Genomic DNA, 26,098 nt, shown 5'->3' on the forward strand with positions numbered 1-26,098 from the left:
GGGACAGCTCTGGCCATCATTATCCCTGAAGGAATCGAGCTGCTGCTGGGAGATTTCACAACAGGTCAGTACCCACTTACACTCACTATTATCCCTGTAAAGACATAACCTGTGTAGGGCCATAGATATCTTTGTGTTAGAGAGAGTTGAGTTATATAGATTGCGATGCACCACTCCATATCATATACGTGCCGAGGTGAATGATGGAAAGTGGGCATATACATGACAAGGGTAACTATAGAAGGAGCAGCAAGACTCGAAGGGGTGCAAAGAGATTGATCGATACAAGTTGGTCAATAAACTGACACAATCAGAAAATCTACCAGGCCGTGGGCAGATGGTCCTCAATGAGCTCTCTGTTCTCTTCCTCTGCCCTCCCTGCCCCCTGTCTTGCCCCTTTCCCTTTCCCTATCCTCTCCCCCCCACTTACCTCCCTCCCATCTATGCCCCATCTCCACCATCGCCTTGCCCATGCTCTCCAAACTCCAGCTCATATAGATGTGGTTAACCTTGACTTCCTTCATACAACAATCCCTCATCCCAGGAATGAGTTGAGTGACCCTCCATTACAATCCCTGTTGGGCAGGTACATCCTTCCTTGTGTACCATGTGGGATCTTCATTATGTGCTGTACCTTCATGTTAACTTTGTATGGTGATGTCCAAGGACTTCCCAGTCTGTCACAATTCAAAACACATTCTGCTTTCTTGTTCTTATAGTAAAAGAGGATATCTCCACACTTGGCCCACATTACATTCCTTATGTGATATTCTTTCCTATTTGTCCAACTTGCCCCTTATTCCTCTGCTAACTTTCCCACCAAATTTCTATCATCTGCAAACAGACGTGTTACACACAGCCCTCTCATTGTGAGAAATAGCAGAGTCCCATGCACTGATTCCATCACATCAGTGAGTACCTGAACCCAGAGCCTGAAGATCTGACTCCCTCGGTGAAGCTGCTGTGATATTGTCTTCGCCGGTGAGATACCTTAATGCTGCTGATTCCGGTGGGAAAACCTCACCATCCCCAATTGGCTTCCAAAGTGACCGCTTAATTATTCATTCCTCTGAATGTTCCTTTTCAAACTGAGGCCTGGGGGAAAGGTTTCATGCCTGATGCACCGAGAAGGGAGCAGTGAATATCTTCTGTGAGGAGATAAAAACAACACAAAGAGGAAATAAGTCAGCACTTTGAAAGTATGCATTTTGATAAATTCTGTCGTCTGAAATTACAGATCAGCAGAGGAATATATCACAGAAGCAAGTTATCACGGAATATGAGGTGTCTGATGGAAAGCAGGCAGGCACAAAAGAATTTGCACCCCCCCATTTTGTGATTGGCATTTCCCTCGTCATGGGCTTCCTCCTTATGTTCATCATTGATCAGATTGGCAACTGCATTGCATGGCAAGGAGGTATGTTGATCTCTCTTACAACAGAAACTTGGATAATATTAAAACCAAACTCCTTTCTCTCCCAGTTGGCCTAGTGAGAGAGAGAGAGAGAGAGAAGAAATAAAGATTTGTATTTATATAATACCTTGGGGTGCCATGGGGATCAGTGTTGGGACCACAATTATTTACAACATTGTCAGGTATGTACTATCACCAAGTTTGTAGTTAACACAAAAACCTTTGGGAAGGCAAGAGGTGAGGGTCCCTCACAGAGTTTGCAGAGGGATATGGACAGGTTAGGTGAGCGGGCAGAAACTTTGCAGATGGAATATAATGTGGGGAAATGGGAAGTTATGGGCAGGAAAAGTAGTGGAGCTGAATATTATTTCACAAAATAAAACAAAGAACTGTGAGTGTGGAATATGAAACAAAAACAGAAATTGCTGGAGAAACGTATTTATGGAGTGAAGAACAGGGCTAACATTTCAAGTCCAGTGACCCTTCTTCAGTTTTGTTCAGATGCTGCAGTTCTCCAGCAATTTCTGCTTTCATGTTGAACATTATTTAAAGATAAGAAGAAAGCTATGGACCAGAGGGATTTGGGCATCCTATCAATAGTGTAGGGTACTGTCACTAGACTAATACTCCAGAGATACAGCCCAATATTCTGGGTACATGGGTTTGAATCCCATGGTGACAGATAATTAAAACTTGAATTTGGTAAAAATCTGGAATTCCAAGTCGAATTGAATGAGCTTTATTGTCACATGTACTCAAATGAGTACAGTGAAAAATTTATAGGTCACCATTTACAGTATCCATACCTCGGTACAGCTTCTTCAGATACAAGAATCTAGAAGATCGAGAAATAAAATGTCCAGCATTGCAGAAATAAAGGTTCATATCCACAGTTCTTCCAACTCATACCACACTAGCACCAAGCCTCCAGTCCACACTGGGCCCAGGCTCCAGACCACTCTGAGCTTCACCGGGAGGATCATGAGGCTGGGAGATCGCACTGGAATCACCTCAAAACCAGGAGAACATGCTGAGACCATGCCAGACTGAAAGAACGCCCGGCTGGGAGGACACCACACCACACTGGGAGGTCACTATGTCAAACCAGGGGGGCACCATGCCACACTGGGAGATCGTTATGTCAAACCAGGGGGCACCACGCCACACTGGGGAGATCACTATGTCAAGCTTCTACTGATAACCATGAAATATTAATTGAGGAGAAAGTGAGGTCTGCAGATGCTGGAGATCAGAGATGGAAATGTGTTGCTGGAAAAGCGCAGCAGGCACTGGAATCACCTCAAAACCAGGAGAACATGCTGAGACCATGCCAGGCTGAAAGAACGCCCGGCTGGGAGGACACCACGCCACACTGGGAGGTCACTATGTCAAACCAGGGGGGCACCATGCCACACTGGGGAGATCACTATGTCAAGCTTCTACTGATAACCATGAAATATTAATTGTCAATTGTCAAGAAAACCCATCTGATTCAGGGATATCCTTCAGGGAAGGGAATCTTCCACAAATATAAAAGCAGGGATGTACTTCTGAGACTTCTATAAGGCTCTGGTCAGACCACATTTGGAATATTGTTCACAGTTTTGGGCCCCAAATCTCAGGGAGGATTTACTGGCCTTGGACTGTGATCAGTGGAGGTTCATGAGAATGGTCCCAGGAATGAAAAGCTTGAGGACTCTGGGTTTATACTCGATGGAGTTTAGAAGGATGAGGGGGGATCTAATTGAAACATACAGAATTCTGAATGGACTGGATAGCGTGGGTGTTGGGAAGATGTTTCCATTGGTAGGAGAAAGTAGGACCCAAGGCCACAGCCTTAGAGTAAAGGGAAGACCTTTTAGAATGGAGATAAGGAGAGACTTCTTCAGCCAGAGAGTGGGGAATCTGTGGAATTCACTGCCACAGAAGGCTGTGGAGGTCAGGTCATTGAGTATATTTAAGGCTGAGATAGATAGGTTCTTGAGTATCAAGGGGACCAAGGATTACAGGGAGATAGCAGGAGAATGGTGGTTGAGAAACTTATCAGCCATTATTGAATGGTGGGGCAGACTCAACGGGCTGAATGGCCTAATTTTTGCTCCTCTGTTTTATGGTCTTATCCTCACTGGGTCTGGCCTATATGTGACTCCAGACCTAAAGCAATGTGGTTGACTCTCAACTGCCCTCTGAAATCACCAAGGAAGCCACTCAATTGGATCGATCACTATGAAGGATCCCACAAAGAAAAGAAACTAGAGGATCACTTGGCATCGACGTTGGCATCAGGAAAGACAACAGCAGGAAATCTCTGTTAACCCTGCAAAGTACTCCTCACTAACATCTGGGGGCTGGTGCCAAAGTTGGGCGAGCTGTCTGACAGACTACAGAGGAACCTCGATTATCCGGCATTCAATTCACCAAATTTTGGATTATACAAACTAGATCACAAGGTCCTGATGCTCGGCTAAACTGTGTTATTCGGCATTTGATTAACCGAGCGAAACATTCCCCACCCGTGTCCTTCGGATAACCAAGGTTCCTCTGTAGTCTAGTAACAGCCTGACATAGTTGTACTCACGGTACTTTTCCTTACCAGCAATGTCCCAGACACCACCATCACCATTCCTGAATATGTCGTGACCCACCAGCAGGACAGACCCAGCAGAGGTGATGGCACAGTGTTATACAGTTGGGAAGGAGTTGTTCTGGGAGTCCCCAACATTGAGTCCGGACCCCATGAAATCTCATGGCTTCAGGTTAAACATGAGCAATGAAACCTCCTGATTACCAGGTACCGTCCTCCCTCGGCTGATGAATCGGCACTCCTCCATGTTGAACAACACTTGAAGGAAGCATGGACGATGACAAGGGCATAAAATATACTCTGGATGGGGGTTTTCAACGTCCACCACCAAGAGTGGCTCGACAGCATCATTACTGATTTAGCTGGTCAAGTTTTAAAGGACATAACTGCTAGACTGGGTCTGCGGCAGGTAATGAGGGAACCAACAAGATAGAAAAACATAAGTAACTATTTAGATTAGATTAGATTCCCTACAGTGCAGCAACAGGCCCTTTGGCCCAACCAGTCCACACCGACCCCCCGAAGAGTAACCCGCCCAGACCCACCTCCCTCTGACCAATATACCTAGCACTGCGGGCAATTTAGCACGGCCAATTCACCTGACCTGCACATCTTTTGGACTGTGGGAGGAAACCAGAGCACTCGGAGGAAACCCACACAGACACTGGGAGAATGTGCAAACTCACACAGACAGTCGCCCAAGGCTGGAATCGAACCTGGTACCCTGGTGCTGTGAGGCAGCAGTGCTAACTACTGAGCCACAAAACTGAAAGATGCTGTAAATTGGAAACAAAAGCATAAATTGCCTGAAAACTTCAGCAGGTCTGGCAGCTTCTGTGGAGAGGAATCAGAGTTAGTGTTTCGGGTTGCGTGACCCTTCCTCAGAACTGGTGGCAGCTGGGAAAATATGAGTTTACTTGCAGAAGATAGGATGGAGGAGGGGGTAAGGAATAAATGATAGGTGAGGATAGAGACCAAAGAGAGAGAAAGTAGATAAGCAGGAGGCTAGAAGAACACAGCAAGTCAGGCAGCATTAGGAGGTGGAGAAGTGTAAACAGTTGGACAGAGAAAGGAGTGGATAATGATCAGGGTAGGAGGGTGAATAGCTGTTAATAATGACTAACAATGTGTAATAGCAGACCATGTGATAATAAGGTCTCATATGTGAAGGTTGGGCGAAGGACATGGGAGAACTCAAACCCTATAATTATTGAACTCAATATTAAGTCCAGAGGCTGCAGGGTCCCCAAGTGGAAAATGAGGTGCTGCTCTTCCAGCTTGTGTTGAGCTTCGCTGGAGCCCTGCAGCAAGCCTGAGACAGAGATGTTAGCCAGGGAACAAGGGGGTATGTTGACAAATATACTTGATCTCTTCCTTACCAATCTGCCAGTACAGATTCTTCAGTCCATGACAATCTTAGTAAGAGTGACCCACCGCACAATCCTTGTTGAAATGAAATCCCTCCTCCACATTGAGAGTACCCTCCACCGTGTTGTGTGGCTTTACACCGTGCTAAATGGGACAGACTTCGAACAGATCTAGCTAACCAAGACTGGCCATCCATGAGGCGCTATGGGCCATCAACAGCAACAGAACTGTACTCCAGCACAACCTGCACCGTCATGGCCTGCCATACCCCCACTCAACCATGACCATCAGCCAGGGAATCAACCTTGGTTCAATGGAGAGTGCAGGAGGGCACACCAGAAACAGCTCCAGATATACCTGAAGATGAGGTGTGAACAGGATTTCTTGAACAGCATATGCAGCAAGTGATAGACAGAGCTAAGTGATCCCACAACAAATGGATCAGATCGAAGCTCTGCAATCCTGCCACATCCAGTCATGAAGGTGGTGGACTCACTGCAGGAGGAGGCCCAACAAATAACCCCATCCTCAATGATGGAAGAGTCCTGCACATTGGTGTGAGATGTAAGGCTGAAGCTTTCGCAGTAATCTTCAGCCAGAAGTGCCGAGTGGATCATCCATTTTGGGTTCCTCCAGTGGTCCCCAGCATCACAGATACCAGTCTCCAGCCAATTTGATTCACTCCACGTGATATCAAGAAACGGCTGGAGGCACTGGATACTGAAAAGGCAATGGGCCCTGACAATATTCCTGTAATAGTACTGAAGACGTGTGCTCCAGAACTTGCTGTTCCCCTAGCCAGGCTGTTCCAACACAATTACAACACTGGTATCTACCCAACAATGTGGAATATTGCCCAGATATAGCCTGTACACAAAAAGCAGGACAAATCCACCTCAGCCAATTCTTGCCCCATTTACTCTCAATCATCAGTAAAACGATGGAAGGTGTCATTGACAGTGTTCAGCTCAGCAATAACCTGCTCAGTGACGCCCAGTTTGGGATTCTGCCAGGACCACTCAGCTCCTGACCTCATTACAGCCTTGGTTCAGACATGGACAAAAGAGCTGAATTCCAGAGGCGAGATGAGAGAGACAGGCCTTGGTATCAAGGCTGCATTTGACTGAGTGTGCCAGCAAGGAGCCCTGGCAAAAATAGAATCAGTGGGCATCATGGGGCAAACTGTCAACTGGTTGGAGTCATACCTGGCACAAAGGAAGATGGTTGTGGATGCTGGAGGTCAGTCATCTCAGCTCCAGGATATCTCTGGTGGAGTTCCTCAGGGTAGTGTCCTAGGACCAACCATCTTCAGCTGCTTCATCAATGACCTTCCCTCCATCATAAGGTCAGAAGTGGAAATGTTCGCTGATGATTACACAATGTTCAGCACCATTCATGACTCCTCAGATACTGAAGCAGTCCATGCTCAAATGCAACAAGATCTGGACAAGCGGCAAGTTACATTCACACTACACAAATGCCAGACTATGACCATTTCCAATAAAAGAAATTATAACTATCGCCCCTTGACATTCAGTTATGTCACCACCACTGAATCCCTCACTATCAACAACCTGGGGGTTAGCATTGACCAGAAATTGACTGGACTCATCACATAAACACAGATTCCTGATGAAGGGCTTTTGCCTGAAACGTCGGTTCTCCTGTTCCTCAGATGCTGCCTGATCTGCTATGTTTTTTCTGTTCCACACTATTGACTGTAGTCTCCAGCATCTGCAGTCCTAACTTTCAACACATACACACAGTGGTTACAAGAGTGGGTCAGAGGCTAGGAATGCTACGGCGAGTAACTCACTTCCTGTCTCTCCCAAAGTCTGTCCACAACCTACAAGGCACAAGTCAGGATGGAATGCTCCCCACTTGCCTGGATGTGTGCAGCTCCAACAACACTCAAGAAACTTGACACCATTCGGGACAAAGCAGCCCACTTGATTGGCACCACATCCACAAACATCCGCTCCCTCCACCACCAACACTCAGTACCAGCAGCGTGTACTATCTACAAGATACATTCCAGAAACTCACCAAAGACCCTCAGACAACACCTTCCAAATCCACGACTATTTCCATCTAGAAGGACAAGGGCTGCAGAAATATGGGAACGCCACTGCAAGTTCCCCTCCAATCTGTTCACCATCTTGACTTAGAAATATATCGTCGCTCCTTCACTCTCGCTGGGTCAAAGTCCTGGAATTCCCTCCCTAGTGACATTGTGGGTCAATCTACAGCACATGGACAAGGCAGCTCACCCCCACCTTCTCAAGGGGCAGATGGGAACGGGTAGTAAATGCTGGCCCAGCCAGCAACACCCCACAGCTCATGAGTGAATAAATAAAAAGGGAATGCTGAATAGGTGATAATAGAAACTGAGTAATTGAAAATGGGTTGGCTGTGTTGGTGCAGCTGATGTAGAACAGGATCTGGGTATGTGGGGTTGGGTAACGAACACAAAGGGAGGAGCTCCCAACACTCTGAAAGTGTTAACCTCAATGTTGACCCTTGAGGACTGCCAGTATCTCAGGTGAAGATGAGGTGTTGTGCCATCAGAATTCAGGAGAGGTGACGGTCCAGTGGTATTATCCAGGTAATGTTCTGGGGACCCGGTTTGAATCCCACCATGGCAGATGACAATATGAATCTGGAATCAATAGTCTCTGATGACCATGAACGTATGACTAATTGTCAGGAAAAAAATCCATCTGATGTTTACCAATTTCATTGGTTTGGCCTATCTGTGCCTCCAGACCCAAAGCAATGTGACAATTAGAGGCAGGCAGTAAATGCTAGTGTGGTCAGTGACACCCCCATCCCATGACTGAATACAAAAACAAATTGTTCCTAGTGCAGAGGAGGCCATTCACCCCATTGTGCCTGCACCAGTGGTGGTCACCGCTGTTTCTTTCTTTGGCAAAAGTCACACTGTTTGATAGATTCAAGTTGGTTCAACTGGAGCAGTTCTGTATTGATACAACATCCTCTCCCTTTCAATGGGTATGGGAGCAGAGATCTTTGGCACAGTTTGAATGTTGAGTTCTTGAACCAGTTTGATACTCTGCTGGAGACTGCAGAATGTCAGCCTTAAACATGAGGTGGGAGCCAAGCAGCCCACTCCACCTCACAGAAGAAATGAAAGGTAACTAGGAATTTCGAGCCGAGCAACTATCCGGGATTAGATTGGAGGCTGGATACCAGCATGAATTGGTGGGACTGAATGGCCTGTTCCAATGCTGTAATTGCCAGTCAGTCATAGGCTTTGACAATGTACAGATCCACGGGTGAAGAACTGAAACCTCACAGGTGCCTTGCCATGATGTTTGTTCCTGCACTCAATAAGTCCTGAGCTTTTGTGTTCTTGCTCCTTCTTGTCTAACAAGCTGCTTATTGAAGCCAGATCATCGTGAGTTAGCTCACACTGGGTTTACAGTGCAATGTTTGTGCTTGACTGCTTCCTGGAGCTTGGCCCAGGAAATGTGAGACAAACATGCTCCTGCCCGTCAACAGAAACTCCTTTGTTCTGTCAGTGAGCATCAGTTACAATCCTTCCCATTCTGAAAGGAGTTCATGACCTTGTCCTAAAAACTGTAGCTTTGACAACTCTGCGAGACGTGGCACTGCCTCCATGTTCCCAGCCTGATTAGAGTAGATTGGATCGGCTTGTTCAAAGTGACCAGGGATTTCTGAGTGTCTGAGAGGCAGGGCATATAGAGCATGGCATCTGGTACAGTAACATGTCTAAATCATACCCTTGCCTGTACTTCAGCACGCCAATGTAATACTTAGTAACATTCTCACCTGTACTCCAATACACCTGTACAATACATTGTAACATCCTCGCCTGTACTTCAGTACACCTGTATAATACAGTGTAACATACTCACCTGTACTCCAGTACACCTGTATAACACATAGTAACATCCTCACCTGTACTCCAGTACACCTGTATAATAATGTAACATCCTCACCTGTACTTCAGTACACCTGTATAACACATAGTAACATCCTCATCTGTACTCCAGTACACCTGTATAATTCATTGCAACTTCCTTCCTTGTGCTAAGTATACCTATACAATACATTGTAACATGCTCCCCTGTACTCCAGCACACCTGTATAATACATTCTAACTTACTTGCCTGTACCTCAGAACAGCTATATACAGTAATACAATGTAACATCCTCACCTGTACTTCAGTACACCTGAATAATACATTGTAACTTCCTCACCTGTACTTCGGTACACCTGTATAATACCTGCTGTGGCCATTAATGTGCTGTATGTCAGTCCATTCTGCAGTGAGCATTCTAATCTTTGTTCCTCTTCTGTTTCTGTAGGGGAGCCCCCAAATGCATGCCAACCAGTCTCAGATGGTCAACAGTCCAGCCCCTCACAGCACCCTGCATCAAACACTCAACCTATAGCAAGTACCATCACAGGTACATCTACCCAGGCATTTAGATTTTTAAAAAGTATTTTTATTTCATGGTCTCAGGAGATCCCAAACCATCTCATGTTTGGAGTTATTCTTGTAATGTAAGAAACATCGCAGCCCATTCACACCCACTGGTTTGTATTTGCCAATGGAGTATGTGCATTGTCTGTACGGGTCAGCATTTATTCCTATCCTGAAGTGCCCTTGAAAGATGATGCAATACTGCTTTCTTATATTGCTGTAGTGCTCCTTGGGAGAGAGACTGTTGAGAGGAGATTTGGTAGAAAATGTTCATAAACATGAGGAAATGGACTGTAATAACAGGTCAAAGAAAGGAGGAGAATATTGATGGTAAGGAGTGACAGATGGTGATGAACATTGTGTAATCATCAATGATACATCACCACTTCCACCCTTATAGTGCAGGGAAAGTCATTGATGAAACAGCTATAGATGGTTGGGTCTAGGACACTACCCTGAGGAATTCCTGCGGAGATGCCCAGAAATTGAGATATGCCAGGTACAACTCCAACCAGCAAACATTTTGCCCTGACACCCATTAACCCCAGTTTGGTTGGGGCTTCTCCAAACTCAGTTGACTGCAGCCTTGACATCAAAGACAGTCACTCTCAGCTCACCTCTGGAATTCAGCTCTCTATCAATCCTTGTTGTAATTGGTTCGAGAGCCAGGTGGTACTGGTAAAGCAAACTGTGAGCCGGTGCAGCTTGACGGCACTGTCAATAACCTCTTCCATCACTTTCCTAATGATTGAGAGTAGACTAGTTGGCCGATAATTTGCCAAGTTGGATTCTTTTTACGAGTAATTTTCAGATCGATGCCAGTGTTGCCGTTGTATAGAACAGTTTGAGTAGGGAGAGTGGATAGTTGTGCTACCACAGTTTTCATTATCACAGCCAGGATAACATTAGAAACTATCATATTTGTTGTGTTTTTTTTATTATTTCATGGAATGTGGGCAGCCTCAGATAGGCCAGCATCTGCTGTCCATCCTTAAATGGCCACAAACTGAGTGTTTTGCTTGGCCATTTGAAAGGCCAGTTCAGATTGGATGATTTGGTCTGGTTTCACTGTAGATCGGACCAGGTGAGGATGGCAGATTTCCTTCCCTACAGGACATTAGTGAACTAGTGGGGTTTTTTTACACTAATTGACAGTGGTTTCGTGGTCACTGAGACTAGCTTTTAATGTCACAGATTTATTAATGAATTGAATGGAACAAATCCATCAGCTGGCTGTTTGAACCCAGTTCTCCTGGACTTCTGGTTGACTGATTCAGTGACAATACCACAGCACCATCACCGCCCCAAATCTCTCTCATGTCCTAATGATAAAACTGTTCACCGTCTGTACAGAAACTGCTGAGCTCAAAGTAGACCTGGACATCAGGGAAATCACTGCCAACCTCTCTCCTGTTCTTGTCTCATGCCTTGAGATCATTAACACTGAAAGGACAGATGGGTGTTAACTTATTGCGAGTTTGGGCTCAAATATCTAAAGTGGATGTGAGTGTGACTCACATAGCCAGGGTTGATACTGATGGCATTTGGGAACTGTAGGAGGGAGTGGCCTTGACACACCCTATAGAGGGAATTCAGCAAAGGTTTACCACATTGATTCCTGAGATGGCAGCAATGAGGAGAGATCGAGTCGGTTCGGCTTGTATTCACTGGAGTTTGGAAGAACAAGGGGGGAATTTGACAGAAACCTATAAAGTTCTAACAGGACTAGACAGCAAGAATGTTCCCGATGACAAGGGAGTGCAGAACCACGGGTCATAGTTTACGGATAAGGGGAAAAGCAATATAGATCTGAGTTAAGGAAACATTCCTTCACTCAGAGATAGTGAGCCTGTGGAATTCACTATCACAGGAAGTGGTTCAGGCCAAAACATTGTGGTTTCAAGAAGGAGGTGGATATAGATCTTGTGACTAAAGAAATCAGGGAAAAGGTTTGGGAGGGTGGGATTAGTGTTATTATGGACCAGGTCTGACTCCCTCAAAATATTTTAAGAAGGTAGCCCAGACTCTAACTTTTTCTTATTTTAAAGGCAGGTGTGAAGTGGGTAGTCCAGGTGTGATGCAGCTGGTCAAACCACTTGGAATTTATTTGAACACCACAGTTGAAACACAAAGAAAAGAAAATAGAATTTAGAATAACTATTGGAAGACTTAACCGACCTGCTATAGTAACTATTACTAATTAACCATTCCAACACAGTAACATCCCATAAACAAACCCCCTCTTGGCATAAAGGTAAATTCAAACACAGATTCTTACAGGTAGGAGGGAACAACTTCCAGAGAGAGATTTCAGAAGAAAGTCAGGGGAATTCTTACTGAAGCTTGCAACTCCTCTGGGATCACACATCTTGTGACTGCTACAGCTAAAAACAAACAGGAAAAAACCTGAACTGGGAGAACAGGCAACTCCTCTGACATTGTTAAACTAAGTTGAAAATCACACAACACCAGATTATAGTCCAACAGGTTTATTTCAAAAATATAAGCTTTTGGAGCACTGTTCCTTCACCAAGCTCCACTAGCTACCTGACAAAGGAGCAGTGCTCCGAAAGCTTGTATTTTCAAAATAAACCTGTTGGACCATAAGCTGGTGTGGTGTGATTTACAATTTTGTCAACCTCAGTCCAACACTGGCACCTCCACATCATTGTTAAACTGGACTCTTTGGCATCTCTGCCTGCATGACTTCTCTTAGAAAAATCAAGGTCAAAAGAACCTTTTTAAACTGACAGCATCATCACACGGTATTGAGCTCAATCCTCAGACATTATAGAATCGTCATAGAATCCCTATACTATAGAAACAGGCCATTTGGCCCAACAAGTCCACACTGACTGTCCGAAGAGTAACCCACCCAGTCATGATCTTATTGAATGGTGGAGCAGGCTCAAGGGGTCAATTGGCCTATTCCTGCTCCTATCCTCTACGTTTCTTTGTTTCTGCTTTAGCCCTAGAACCCAGAAACGTGAGCCTAAATCCTCTGTTCACACCACGTCCTTCATCAATCTCCCCATCCTTCTCAGCTTCTTCCATTTGAAGGTTTTAGAACATGGAACTAATACTGCTTCAAGATATGAACAGTATCATTCATTCTGGTGTCTCTCTGGGCCTCTCTGTGTTTCCAATGAGGAAGGGATCAGCCCAGGTCACTCAGCTCACAAGGAAGGTGACCTGTTTGGTGTGTGAGAAGTGGATAAGGATCCTATGCAGCAGCACACTGACTGAGCAGTGATCAGACAGTTTCTAAAACACAACTACAGCAGAGCATTGAGCAGTTGGAATCTCTGAGCAACAACATGGACTTTGGTGATTCTTGTAATGAGGAAATCTGGCAGTTCTGGGTTTCCAGGGCAAAGTGTGCTGTGGCATCCTCTTAATCATGTTTTGATTCAAGAGCCACAGTTAATGGAACATTACAGCACAGGAACAGGCTATTCGGCCCATAGTGAATAGAACATTACAGCACAGGAACAGGCCATTCAGCCCACAGTGAGTAGCATGCTGTATGTTTGATACCTCAGCACCATACAAACACCATAGCACTGATCCCGGTTTTGTAGCAGGTTTGATTTACTCAAACAGAGGCTTCCAGCCACTTCTCCAGTTTCCTTTTCCCTGAGTCTGCACCCAGACCTGACCAATCAACTTCAGTGAATCGCAGTTTCACAAAAATCAAACACAGAACTATTCACAATGCATTTGTCACAAAACTATTGTGTTTGTACATTGGAGTGGGTGGAATTAACCTTCATTTATAAAGGGCTGAGTGACTCACACCACACACCATCACTATCATTCAGCAGATGAAGGAGCAGCAGACAAACTCCTCCATGTTTCCTGTGTATCAACCATGGGATCATTCTTATCTGCAGCTTGTTAAGACTACAGCAATTAATAACACTGTGTGTAATTGAGGGATATAAGATGCTAAAGGGGTTTGACAAAGTAGACAGAGAAAGGATGATTCCCAGTTTTAGGATAAGCAGTAGCAGACTTAAAACAAAGATAAGGAGAAATTACTTTTCTCAAAGGATCATAATTCTGTACAATTCATTACCTCAGAGTGTGGCAGATGCTGGGACATTGGATTTCAGGAGGACATAGAATTTTCATTAGTAATGGCCTGATTTGATTTGATTTGATGTATTATTATTATGACATGCACAGAGGTAAATGGTTGGAACTCACTCAGATTAACTTGTTTGATACGTAGTCCTCTCAATGGGTTGAAGGGTCAGAGAGAAAGCAGGAAAGTGGAGCTATGATTGAGATGAGATCAGGCATGATAGTATTAAATGGTGAAGCAGGCTCGAGGGACTGAATGGCCTATTCCTGCTCCTGTTTATTGTGGTATTATGTCTGAGCTGTCTCTTTCTCTCTCTCTGGTGTGACAATATAGCGAATGATTATGGCTATCCCAGCATAGAATCAAGGCACATATAACTTTTCAGCTCTTTGTTTCCACGGTTGATCATGCAAATGGCTATCATAGAACAGTGCATTCCAATCCTTAGGGGTTCTTGCAAGAGTAATTTAGCCAGTCCCACTTCCCCACTCTTACCCCACAAAACCTCAATTAAATCTCCTTTTATTTAAACATCTTTTCTCTGGAAACCATCTCAGATTGCCAAATTGGAAAGCTTATTAATGTTGGAGATCAGACTCATTAAGTGTAGGCCCTTCAGGTTACTAAAATCACAGATTGTTTACTCAATATTACATTCCTATCTGTACTTCAGATGGTGGGTTGTTATGTGGCGAGACTTCTGCTTATGCTTCGTTAACATAGAATTTGATGTTTTTACCACAGAAACGAGCTCAGGCCCAGCTGTAGGATCCAGCCTGACGGCAACACTTGGCCTGGTTATTCATGCTGCAGGTACTCAACTCGATCTCCGCAAAGAAACATGGGAGCTGGAGTAGGCCATTCAACCCTTCAAGCCTGCTCCACCATTCAATAAGATCATGGCTGATCAACCAACTCAATACCTGCTTCCCCACCCCCAAACCCTTCAATCCCTTTAATCCTGTATCTAACTCCATCTTAAAAACATTCAACATCTTGGCCTCAATTGCTTTCTGTGGCAGAGAATTCCACAGGCTCACCACTCTCTGGGTGAAGATATGTCTCCTCACCTCAGTCCTAAATGACTTGCCCCATACCCTTAGACTGTGATCCGTGGTTCTGGACTCCCCAGTCGTCAGAAACATCCTTCCTATATTTGCCCTCTCTAGTCCTGTTAGAATTTTACAGGTTTCCTCATTCTTCTAAACTCCAGTGAATATAGTCCTGACCAATCCAGTTTCTGCCTGTCCATCTGCCTTGCCATTGCAGGAATCAGTCTGGTAAACCTTCACTGGTCTCCCTCCATCTCCAGAATATCTTTCCTCAGATAAGGAGACAAACTGCACATAATACTCCAGGTGTGGTCTCACCAAGGCCCTGCATCATTACAAAAACACATCCCTGCTCCTGTACTTGAGTCCTTTCACTATGAAGGCCTTCTTCACTGCCTACTGATGATCCTTTAGCACGGCAATGAGGAGGAATTTCTTCAGCCAGAGGGTGGTGAATCTGGGGAACTCATTGCCGCACAAGGATGTGGAAGCCAGGTCACTGAGCGTATTTAAGACATAGATAAGGAGGTTCTGGATTAGTAAGGGGACCAAGGGTTATGGGGAGAGGGAAGGAAGATGGGGTCGAGACACCTATCAGCCATGATCAAATGGTGAAACAGAATTGATGGGCCAAATGGCCTAATACTGCTGCTATGTTTTATGGTTTTAATACCCCCACACTACAAGCTGTTGGTTCCTGGTGGAGTTCAGATGCTGTGTTTAAACTACTGGGTGTTTCCATGGAGAAAATCAGACAAGGTCACACCAAAAGAAAGGCAGCTTAATCTCGTTTTTTTTAAAAGGAGACTGAAACATTCAGCTCACCTGCTGTTTTAATGTAATGGCTGTGGTCAGTTTGCCTCAGTGAGCCTCCCTCTGTCTGCTGTCACTAACAAAGATGTTGTTATTCACAACATTTGTTCCAAATTCAAACCTGTCAAACTGGAAAGTAGATAAATTAAGGTCTGCTGACGGTACTCCTCTCTGTTTCCTGTCTCTTGTCCAATTCCAAATCCATGTAGCCCTTATTAACTCCCTAAGCTTTGCTCACAAGTCTTGTCTCACAATACTTCAAGTGCCTTTTGCAAGTCCACATAAACCACATTGACAGCATTACCCTCATCAGCCCTCCCTGTTCAATCCCTCAGAAATTGAAAACCACACTGTCAGAAAATAAACCTCAACCTACAAATTCATTCCGAAAATTCCCACCTGTCTGTCACTCTCTCCCCTTTCCTACTCTGTGTCTTTTGTTCTGCTACTGGTTTTTGTTATTTTTATTCATTTTTGGGATATGGGCGTCACTGACTGGCCAGCATTTATGCCCATTTATTTCCCACGCTCTCTCCCCTTTGCCCACTCTCACATTCACAATTTCCTGCTTGATCTCTGCCCTTTCTCTCTCTCTCTCTCCCCTCTTTCCCACTCTCACTAGCTCTCCTTTTGCACTGTCCCCTCTCTCGGACAGAAGGTAGAGCCTTCGATACTCTAACAGAGTATTACATGAAGAAGTAAGGTCGTAGTGCCCCTAGTGTTCGGTAAGGGGTAAATGGAGGGGTATGGGTGGGTTGCGCTTCGGCGGGTCAGTGTGGACTTGTTGGGCCGAAGGGCCTGTTTCCACACTGTAATGTAATGTAATCTAATCTAAGGTCGTGTGTACAATCCAGTTCTCGAAGCAAATCCACACAAATGGAGGAAGCATCATTTCCCAGTGAGTCTGTCTGTCTGTCTGCTGTCTGGAAACCATGTTTATCTTGTATTTCTAGATTCCAACCAGTTTTCATCCTGAAAAAAACTCCACAGACACTGATATCCCATCCTTTATTTGCACCTGGACAGTCCCTGACACTGATCCAGCTCCCTCACAACCCGCTCTCAGAGTGAACAGAACCTCTGAAACTCCTGTTTATACCTGTCAGCCAGGGCTCCCTGATTGGACCCGGGTTAACAGCCCCACTCAGGGAAGCGCCAATTCTGTGAGGTTCCCTGGGCTGACCTTGTTACAGTCACTAGGTAAAAACAATGACTGCAGATGCTGGAATCCAGCACCACTAATCCAGAATCTTGTTACAGTCACTACCAACCCCACGCAGCATGCCTCTCAACAGTGTTCTGAATGTTTTGATCCTATCCTGTGGCAGAGCAGGTGTGAGGGGCTGAATGGCGTGCTGCTGTTCTTATGTTTCTATATTTTTGTGGAAGTGTTCCAGATTCCCACAACTCTGTGTGAGATAGCATCTCCTGACCTCACCCTGTCAGGTGCAGCTCTCGCATTAAGGTTTGTGCCTAGATCTGCACTCTCCTAACTCGGGAAATTGTTTCATCTTGTGAGATCCTCTCCTCACCTTAAACACTTCAACTTCCTACACCAAAGGAAACAGAAGCTAATTTTGTCCAGATTGCCCTCAGAATCTTCCCTCAGTCTCCAGTAACATTCTGGTGAACCTGCCCTCCAGCTCCTCCCAAAACCAATCTATCCTTCCTGAGTAACACTGCTCAGGCTGAATGTGATGTTACAGATGACAGTCTAGGCAGACCTCCACACAATTGCACAATAACCTCCACATTAGGAACGTCACTCTCCTTGTAGCTAAATGCCTCTTGACTAACTGGTGATTTTCCCTCTCATAGCTGATGGTGTGGCACTTGGGACTGCAGCAGGATCATCGCAGATCTCTCTCCAAGTCATTGTGTTCTTTGCTGTCATCCTTCATAAGGTGAGCAGACCAAATTAACTTTGACATCTGGTGTTGCTGCAGCTCAGACAGTGCCAGCTTAGATCACCTGTCCATCCTGGCCCTGAGACTCTCCCCATGAATGACTCCAGTCCTGATTTATCACACAGCCAGCATGACAAAAATCAGAGGACCTTGTCATTTCTCACTGCTGTCTTTAGCAGCTTGCTGTAGCCAATGTAGTGAAACACTTTGGGAAATGTTCCGATGATGGTCATGTTGTGATATCTTGAGATTGTTGCAGATGCTACAAGTTATTTCTCGCTCCAAGAATGGTATGGTGCAGCGGCAGAGACTATGCTCAGTAGCAGGGACAGGGTCAAAGATGCTGAGTCTTTTGGGTGTTGTTGGGAATGCCTGATAGATGGGATGTCTCAGGAGGTGAGCTATCTATTCTTCTGGAAACCACCCAATGTTAATGGGGCTAGCTCAGTTCAGCCAAGTAAACCTCCCCTTGCATTTTCAGCTCCAGTTGTAAACTGCCCTCCATTGGATGCAACCATTAGGAATTAAAGCACCTTGGGTTTTTTAATCTTTTAAAAATATTCATTTATGGGGTGTGGGGTTGTTGGTTTCAATTATGAAGCATCCCTAAAAGCCCATGAGGAGGTGTTGTTGATGAGTGACTTTCATCATCTGCTGCGCCCCTTGGGGTTCAGGAATAACTACAGGGAATTCAAGGATACAAAGAGAATGATGGGGAAAGTGCTTTTCAAAATATAAGGAGTACATCATGAAAACAGGCTCAATTATTTATGGTGAGGATTAGATAATGGGAACCTAGCAATTAGAAATTGAAAGAAGATAAATAAACTGGTCTGGGAACAAACGCGTGGCTTTGTACTAGCTGTGGTGGAATCTGTGATGATCGGTTAAGACCACAGAGTTAATCCCTACAGTCAGTGGGAAACACTGTCACTCATCAATCCCAGGGCAATGTCAGGCAATCTTTCAGCTCAGCACATCCACTTTGAGAAAAGGTGCCTCGAATATTGGGATTTTTGTTTGGGGGTTTGTGGGGGAGGCAGGGCATAGTGAGGACATGTTGGAGTTAGACCCACCACCGCCAGGCGAAGATCAGAGATGGCTTTGGGGCTGCTGTGTATCGAGATGGTAAAAACAATGACTGCAGATGCTGGAAACCAGATTCTGGATTAGAGTGGTGCTGGAAGAGCACAGCAGTTCAGGCAGCATCTGAGGAGCAGTAAAATCGACATTTCGGGCAAAAGCCCTTCATCAGGAATAAAGGATCGAGATGGATTGCTTAAAGGGGCCACCCCAGTTTTCTGGGACTTCATAAGACTATAAGAGATAGGAGCAGGAGTGGGCCATTCAGCCCCTCGAACCAGCCCACTACTCTATAAGCTCATAGCTGGCTTGCCATAGGCCTCAACTCTTCTTTGGTGCCAGTCCCTCATAGTCCCCCTGGTATCTCAAAAATCTGTCCACCTCCTCTTTGAAGACATTTATTGAGCTTCCACAACTCTCTGGGATATAGAATTATAGATATTCATTAAACCCAGAGAGATGACATTTCTTCACATATTAGTTTTAAGTGAATGTCCCCTTATTCTGTAACTATATCCCAGAGTTTGAGATTCACCCACTAGTGGAAACATCGTCTCAATATCTACTCTATCAAGCTCCCTCAGAAACTTGTATGTTTCAATAAGATCATCCCTCATTTTTATAAACTCGAACAAATAAAGGCCTCATCTTTTTAGATGTTTGTGACAAGTAATCCCCTTCATCGCAGGACTGAGCCGAGGGAATCTCTTTTGAACTGCCTCTAATATTGTTCAAGTACTTTAGATGGGTCAGTTTTTGTCCAGTGTGTGCAGGAGGGTTTCCTGACACAGTATGTAGACAGGCCAACAAGGGGTGAGGCCACATTGGATTTGGTACTGGCTAATGAACCCGGCCAGGTGTTAGATTTGGAGGTAGGTGGGCACTTTGGTGATAGTGACCACAATTCGTTTATGTTTACTTTAGCAATGGAAAGGGTTCAGATGTATACCGCAGGGCAAGAGTTATAGCTGGGGGAAAGGCAATTATCATGTAATTAGGTAAGATTTAGGATGCATGGAATGGGGAAGGAAACTGCAGGGAATGGACACAATTGAAATGTGGAGATTATTCAAGGAACAGCTACTGCGTGTATTTGATATGTATATACCTGTCAGGCAGGGAGTAAGAGGTCAAGCAAGGGAACCATGGTTTACTAAAGAAGTTGAAGCTGTTGTCGAGAGGAAGAAGACGGCTTATGTTAGGGTGAGACGTGAAGGCTCAGTCAGGGCACTTGAGAGTTATAAGTTAGCCAGGACAGACCCAAAGAGAGAGCTAAGAAGAGCCAGGAGGGGACATGAGAAGTCGTTGGCAGGTTTTCTATGGGTATATCAGAAATGAAAGAATGACTAGAGTAAGATTAGGGCCAATCAAGGATAGTAGTGGGAAGTTGAGTGTGGAGTCCGAGGAGACAGGGGAAGTACTAAACAAATATTTTTTGTCAGTATTCACACTGGAAAAATACAATGTTGTCAAGGAGAATACTGAGATACAGGCTACTACACTAGACAGGATTAATGTTCATAAGGAGGAGGTGTTAGCAATTCTGGAAAGTGTGAAAATAGACAAGTCCTCTTGGCCAAATGAGATTTATCCTAGGATTCTCTAGGAAGCCAGGGAAGAGTTTGCAGAGCCTCCGGCTTTGATCTTATGTCATCATTGTCTACAGGAATAGTGCCAGAAGATGGAGGATAGCAAATGTTGTCCCCTTGTTCAAGAAGGGGAGTAGAGATAACCCTGGTAATTATAGACCAGTGAGCCTTACTTCTGTTATGGGTGAAGTGTTGGAAAAGGTTATAAGAGATAGGATTTATAATCATCTAGAAAAGAATAATTTGATTAGGGATAGTCAGCACGGTTTTGTGAAGGGTAGGTCGTGCCTCTCAAACCTTATTGAATTCTTTTGAGAAGGTGACCAGACAGGTGGATGAGGATAAAGTTGTTGATGTGGTGTATATGGATTTCAGTAAAGTGTTTAATAAGGTTCCCCACAGTAGGCTATTTTACAATATACAGAGGCATGGGATTGAGGGTGAATTAATGGTTTGGATAAGAAATTAGCTAACTGAAAGAAGACATAGGGTGGTGGTTGATGGGAAATGTTCATCCTGGAGTTCAGTTCTGGTGGTGTACCACAAGGATCTATTTGGGGGCAACTGCTGTTTGTCATTTTTATAAATGACCTGGATGAGGGCATAGAAGGATGGATTAGTAAATTTGTGGATGACACTAAGGTTGGTCGAGTTGTGGATAGTGCTGAAAGATATTGCAAGTTACAGAGGGACATAGATAAGCTGCAGAGCTGGGCTGAGAGGTGGCAATGGAGTTTTATGCAGAAAAGTGTGACGTGATTCATTTTGGAAGGGGTTACAGGAATACAGAGTACTGGGTTAATGGTAAGATTCTTGGTAGTGTAGATGAGCAGAGAGATCTTGGTGTCCATGTACAAAGATCCCTGAAAGTTGCCACCCAGGTTGATAGGGTTGTTAAGAAGGCATACGGTGTGTTAGCTTTTATTGATAGAGAATTGAGTTCCGGAACCATGAGATCATGCTGCAGCTGTACAAAACTCTGGTGCGGCCGCATTTGGAGTATTATGTACAGTTCTGGTCACCACATTATAGGAAGGATTTGGAAGCTTTGGAAAGAGTTCAGAGATTTACTAGCATGTTGCCTAGGAAGATCTTACAAGGAAAGGCTGAGGGACTTGAGGCTGTTTTCGTTAGAGAGAAGAAGGTTGAGAGGTGACTTAATTGAGAAATATAAGATAATCAGAGAGTTAGATAGGGTGGACAGGGAGAGCTTTTTCCTCAGATGGTGATGGCTCGCATGAGTGGTCATAGCTTTAAATTGAGGGGTGATAGATATAGGACAGATGTCAGAGGTAGTTTCTTTACTCAGAGAGTAGTAAGGGTGTGGAACACACTGCCTGCAACAGTAGTAGACTCGCCAACTTTAAGAGCATTTAAATGGTCATTGGATAGGCATATAAATGAAAATGGAATAGTGTAGGTTAGATGGGCTTCAGATTGATTTCAGAGGTCAGCACAACATCGAGGGCCACAGGGCCTGTACTGCACTGTAATGTTCTATGTTCTAATGCCAGGGCAACCTTTCTTAAATGTGGGGAATAAAATGACAGATGTGGCATCACCACCACCCTCACAGTTGTAAAAAGATTTCCCTACTTTTAAACTCCAATCCCAAAGTTCATCTAGGTTATTGTGTTAAATATTGGAGGAGGGTGTGCAGAATGTTTGAATGAAAGCTCTTATTGAACAACAAAGAGATTGGTTGCCAGGTTTTTCCTTCACTCTGTACTGATTGCCGGATATTTTCAGGCTCCTGCATCATTTGGTTTGGTCTCGTATCTGATGTATGCTGGTTTAGAGAAGAAGCAGATCCAGAAACACCTCTTCATCTTCTCCCTAGCAGCACCACTCCTCGCCATCACTACCTACTTTATAGTCAGCAAGGTAAGGCCTGCAGACCCTCCTCCAGTCTGTACCTCTACTCCCACCACTACCTCCTTCTATATCCTCAGCCTCCTCAAATCCTCATCCGCTTCCTCTAACCCTCTGCCTCCTCTAGTCCCCATCCTCCTCCTCCGCTCTGTCTCTCAATCTTTCAGTGGAATTCATGTTCACAATGGTGATGTCATCATCTGGACTGAGATCAGTTTCTTTTCTTGTATTTTTATTTTCCTCTTCTTCTTCCATTTCTCCTTTCTTTTTTCCTTCTTCCTGGTCTTTCACCTCCTCTCTTCCTCTTTGCCTTTCTTCCTGTGCTTCTCGATCCCTCTCTTCTTGGTCCTTTTCACTTATCTCTTGTCTTCCTCTCTGCCCTCTTTCCCTTCTGTTCTTCTTCAGTATGTTGCTCCCTCTTTCCCTTCTGTTCTTCTTCAGTATGTTGCTCCCTCTTTCCCTTCTGTTCTTCTTCACTATGTTGCTCCCTCTTTCCCTTCTTGCTTTCCTTTGTTTTAAATCCGTGCTGTCATGCAATCTATTAGCCAGTTGGATTCCAGAGCAAATGCAGGAGCTGGGTTGGTTTATTGATGTATAATGCACTGTGCAGTTGACCAGCCAGTAATGTTGAATGATTTTTGCCTGTTCTTTGAGTCTGACTATTCTTTTTCACCCACCTCCTCCACAGAGCAGCGTGGGCTCACTGCACCAAACCAAGGCCACTGGCATCGGGCTGCTGTTCTCTGCTGGGACCTTCCTGTATGTGGCGTCTGTACACGTATTGCCTGAAGTCAGCAGTCAAACTCAGCACAGAGTTGCCAGCAACGGTGGCAGGAAAGGCCTGGGCATTCTGGAGAGCCTGACGCTGATTGTAGGCTGCACTATTCCTGTTCTCCTGTCACTGGGACTCCATGATGCCTAACTGGGAATTGGAAACTAGGTCTCCATTGCCAGCCCTGTATTCTGGCTGCAGGATGTGTACCTCGAGTAGGAGGGGCACTCATTCCGTTGTGACAGTGATACATGTGAACATCACATAAGGGTGGGCACAATGTCTAATTCATACCTAGAAAAATTACTGAGGCCAAGGAGCATTTATAGTGAGGTGATGTATGAACTGGAATGACAGAAGGGTTGGGGAGGATCGGGGGCATCATTAGGACAAGTCAAACAGTCAATGTCCTTTGATTATATTTAATCCATTAGTATTACTATCACTATCACAGGCAGACACACACTTTAAATGAGGCCTACTGTATATATTGTTAGATAATATTTAGTTTTTAAAGTTTCCTTTTACTTACATTAGTTACATGCTTACTAGTTCTGCCCAGATATAAAAAGGGCAGCTCCTTTATTTGGTGTTTAGTTTGATGTCACTGGGCCATTTAATGCATCCTGAATGTGTAAAGAATTGTGAAAGGGAAGAACACAAATTAATGTTTCAGGCAAAATCTTTTGTCCCAGCTTTGATAATGTGTTTCACTCTCTCTATTAAGGTATTGAATGCCCTGCTGTGAATGTCTGGAATTTTCTGTGTTCCTATTTCATATACTCAATCTTTGTCATTTTATCTTTCTATTCTCTCTGAAAAATTAAAATACTTACTCTGGGCTGAAGAGGAAGAGGAAATTACCAATTGGGTCTATCGTAAGTGGAGGGAGGCTAGCTAATGTCCATTGGACATGAACCCAGTATTAACCCCCATACACCCCCCTCACAACACCAGAAGTTCTCCTGAGTAGATTCACAGCTCCAATCACCACTGTCCAGGAAGAGATTAATTCCAAGAGTCAGGAACGTCTGAGTGAAATACTGGTGACTTCACTGACAAAGATGAGAAATCAGCTGAAGTAAGTAGATGCTGAAACATGGATGAGAAATGTACAGAAAGCCAGAGTGAACACAGACTACTTTTATTATTGTGAAGTAGACTAATTGGGTGAATTACTGGTTTAAAACTTGCTTAGGGTTTAAATTACAAATGCGATGCAAACTAAGGGATTTACTCATATAAACTATGGAAAGGGAATGAATTGTGAGTGTTAATAATTGTATAGGACTGAATTACTGGTGTAAAATGTCCAAGGACTGAATTATTAATGAAAAGCATTCAAATACTTGTAGAAAGGCTTCTTACTGTGAGAGTTCCCTCATGGCTGTATCCACTCGACTACTGTAAAAACAGATGTAAGGATTTCCCCTGAACTTGCTCAATAATTATAGAATTTTTGAAAGTGAGGATATAGGAGATGGCCATTCTGCCCATCTTGCCAGTAACAGGCAAGAATGGGCTAACTCGCTTAATGCCATTTTCAAGCTCTTTGTCCATGTGCCTTGTTGTCTACAACACGTTAGAGTCATAGAGATGTACAGCACGGAAACAAACCCTTCAGTCCAACTTGTCCATGCCAACCAGATATCCTAAGTTAATCTAGTCCCATTTTCCAGCATTTGGCCATATCCCTTTAAATCTTTCCGATTCATTTACCCACCCAGATGCTTTTTAAATGTTGTAATTGTACCAGCCTCCATCACTTCCTCTGGCAGCTCATTCCATACACGTACCGCCCTGTGTGTGAAAAAGTTTCTCCTTAGATCCCTTTTAAATCTTTCCCCTCTCACCTTAAACTTATGCCCTCTAGGTTTTGGATTCCCATACCCTGGGAAAAAGACCTTATCTATTTATTCTATCCATGCCCCTCATGATTTTATAAACCTTAGCCTCCGACACTCCGAAAACAGCCCCAGTCTATTCAGCCTCTCCCTATATCTCAGATCCTCCAACCCCAGCAACATCCTTGTAAATCTTTTCTGAACTCTTTCAAGTTTCACTACATCTTTCCTGTAGCAGGGAGACTAGAATTGATCACAGTACTCCAAACGTAGCTGAACCATACTCACATGCAAATCAATTAAATAAATGAGAAAAAGCAGTGGGCGCAGCACTGATCCTTGTGGCACACCGCTGGTCACAGGTCTCTCGTCTGAAAAGCAACCCTCCACCACCACCCTCTGTCTCCTACCTTTGAGCCAATTTTGTATTTAAATAGATAGCTCTCCCTGTATTCCATGTGCTCTAACCTGCTAACCAGTCGAGCATGTAGTACCTTGTTGAAAACCCTACTGAGATCCATAAAGACAACCTTCGCCGATCTGCCTGCATCAATCTTCTTTGTCACTTTTTTCTTAAAACTCAATCAAGTTAGTGAGACATTCCCCATGCATAAAACTATGCTGACTATCCCTAATTAGTCCTTGCCTTCCCAAATACATGTAAACCCTGTCCCTCAGAGTCCCCTGCATCAACTTACCCACTGCTGATGTCAGGCTCACTAGTCTATATATCCCTGGTTTTTCCTTAACACTTTTCTAAATAATGGCACCATATTAGCCAACCTCCAGTCTTCCAGCACCTCACCTATGGCTACAGATGGCAAGAGGTTCAGCAATCACTTCCCTAGCTTCACACAGGGTACACCTGATCAGCTCCTGTGGATTTATCTACTTTTACATGTTTTAAGACATCCAGCACCTCCACTTCTGTAATATGGACATTTTTTAAAATATCACAATTTGTTTCTCAAGTGCCCTAGCTTTACAGAAATATCCAAGTACTTTCATGCTCTGAGTGTTTCTGCTTTCAACACTCTTCCAAGCAGTCAGTTTCCAATCTAGTCCACCTTCTGGAAAAAATGTTTTCTCCTTGATTCTGCTCTGGTCCTTTGAAAGTTATTTTAAATCTCTGCTGCAGCAATGCGCTGTAATGCATGAAATAGGATCACCTGATTCACACTATCCAGATTCCTCATACACCTCAACAAATTGCCACTCAATCTCTTCTGTTCCAAAAGAAA

At 44.3% G+C, this 26,098-nt stretch overlaps 1 protein-coding gene across 1 annotated transcript; it reads left to right on the forward strand.

Moving 5' to 3' along the window:
• On the forward strand, nucleotides 1–24,670 carry LOC122540144 (zinc transporter ZIP9-like; the record flags this gene model as incomplete). The annotated part of the gene is made up of 7 exons (XM_043675458.1): nucleotides 1–64; nucleotides 1,238–1,417; nucleotides 9,720–9,821; nucleotides 14,670–14,738; nucleotides 17,609–17,694; nucleotides 22,119–22,253; nucleotides 22,930–24,670. Coding segments are annotated over 7 exons (870 nt in total), but the record flags the coding sequence as incomplete, so codon positions are not given.
• Nucleotides 24,671–26,098: the final 1,428 nt, after the last annotated feature.

This window comes from Chiloscyllium plagiosum, chromosome 3 (assembly GCF_004010195.1).
Source record: "Chiloscyllium plagiosum isolate BGI_BamShark_2017 chromosome 3, ASM401019v2, whole genome shotgun sequence".
In the NCBI taxonomy this organism is placed as follows: Eukaryota; Metazoa; Chordata; class Chondrichthyes; order Orectolobiformes; family Hemiscylliidae; genus Chiloscyllium; species Chiloscyllium plagiosum.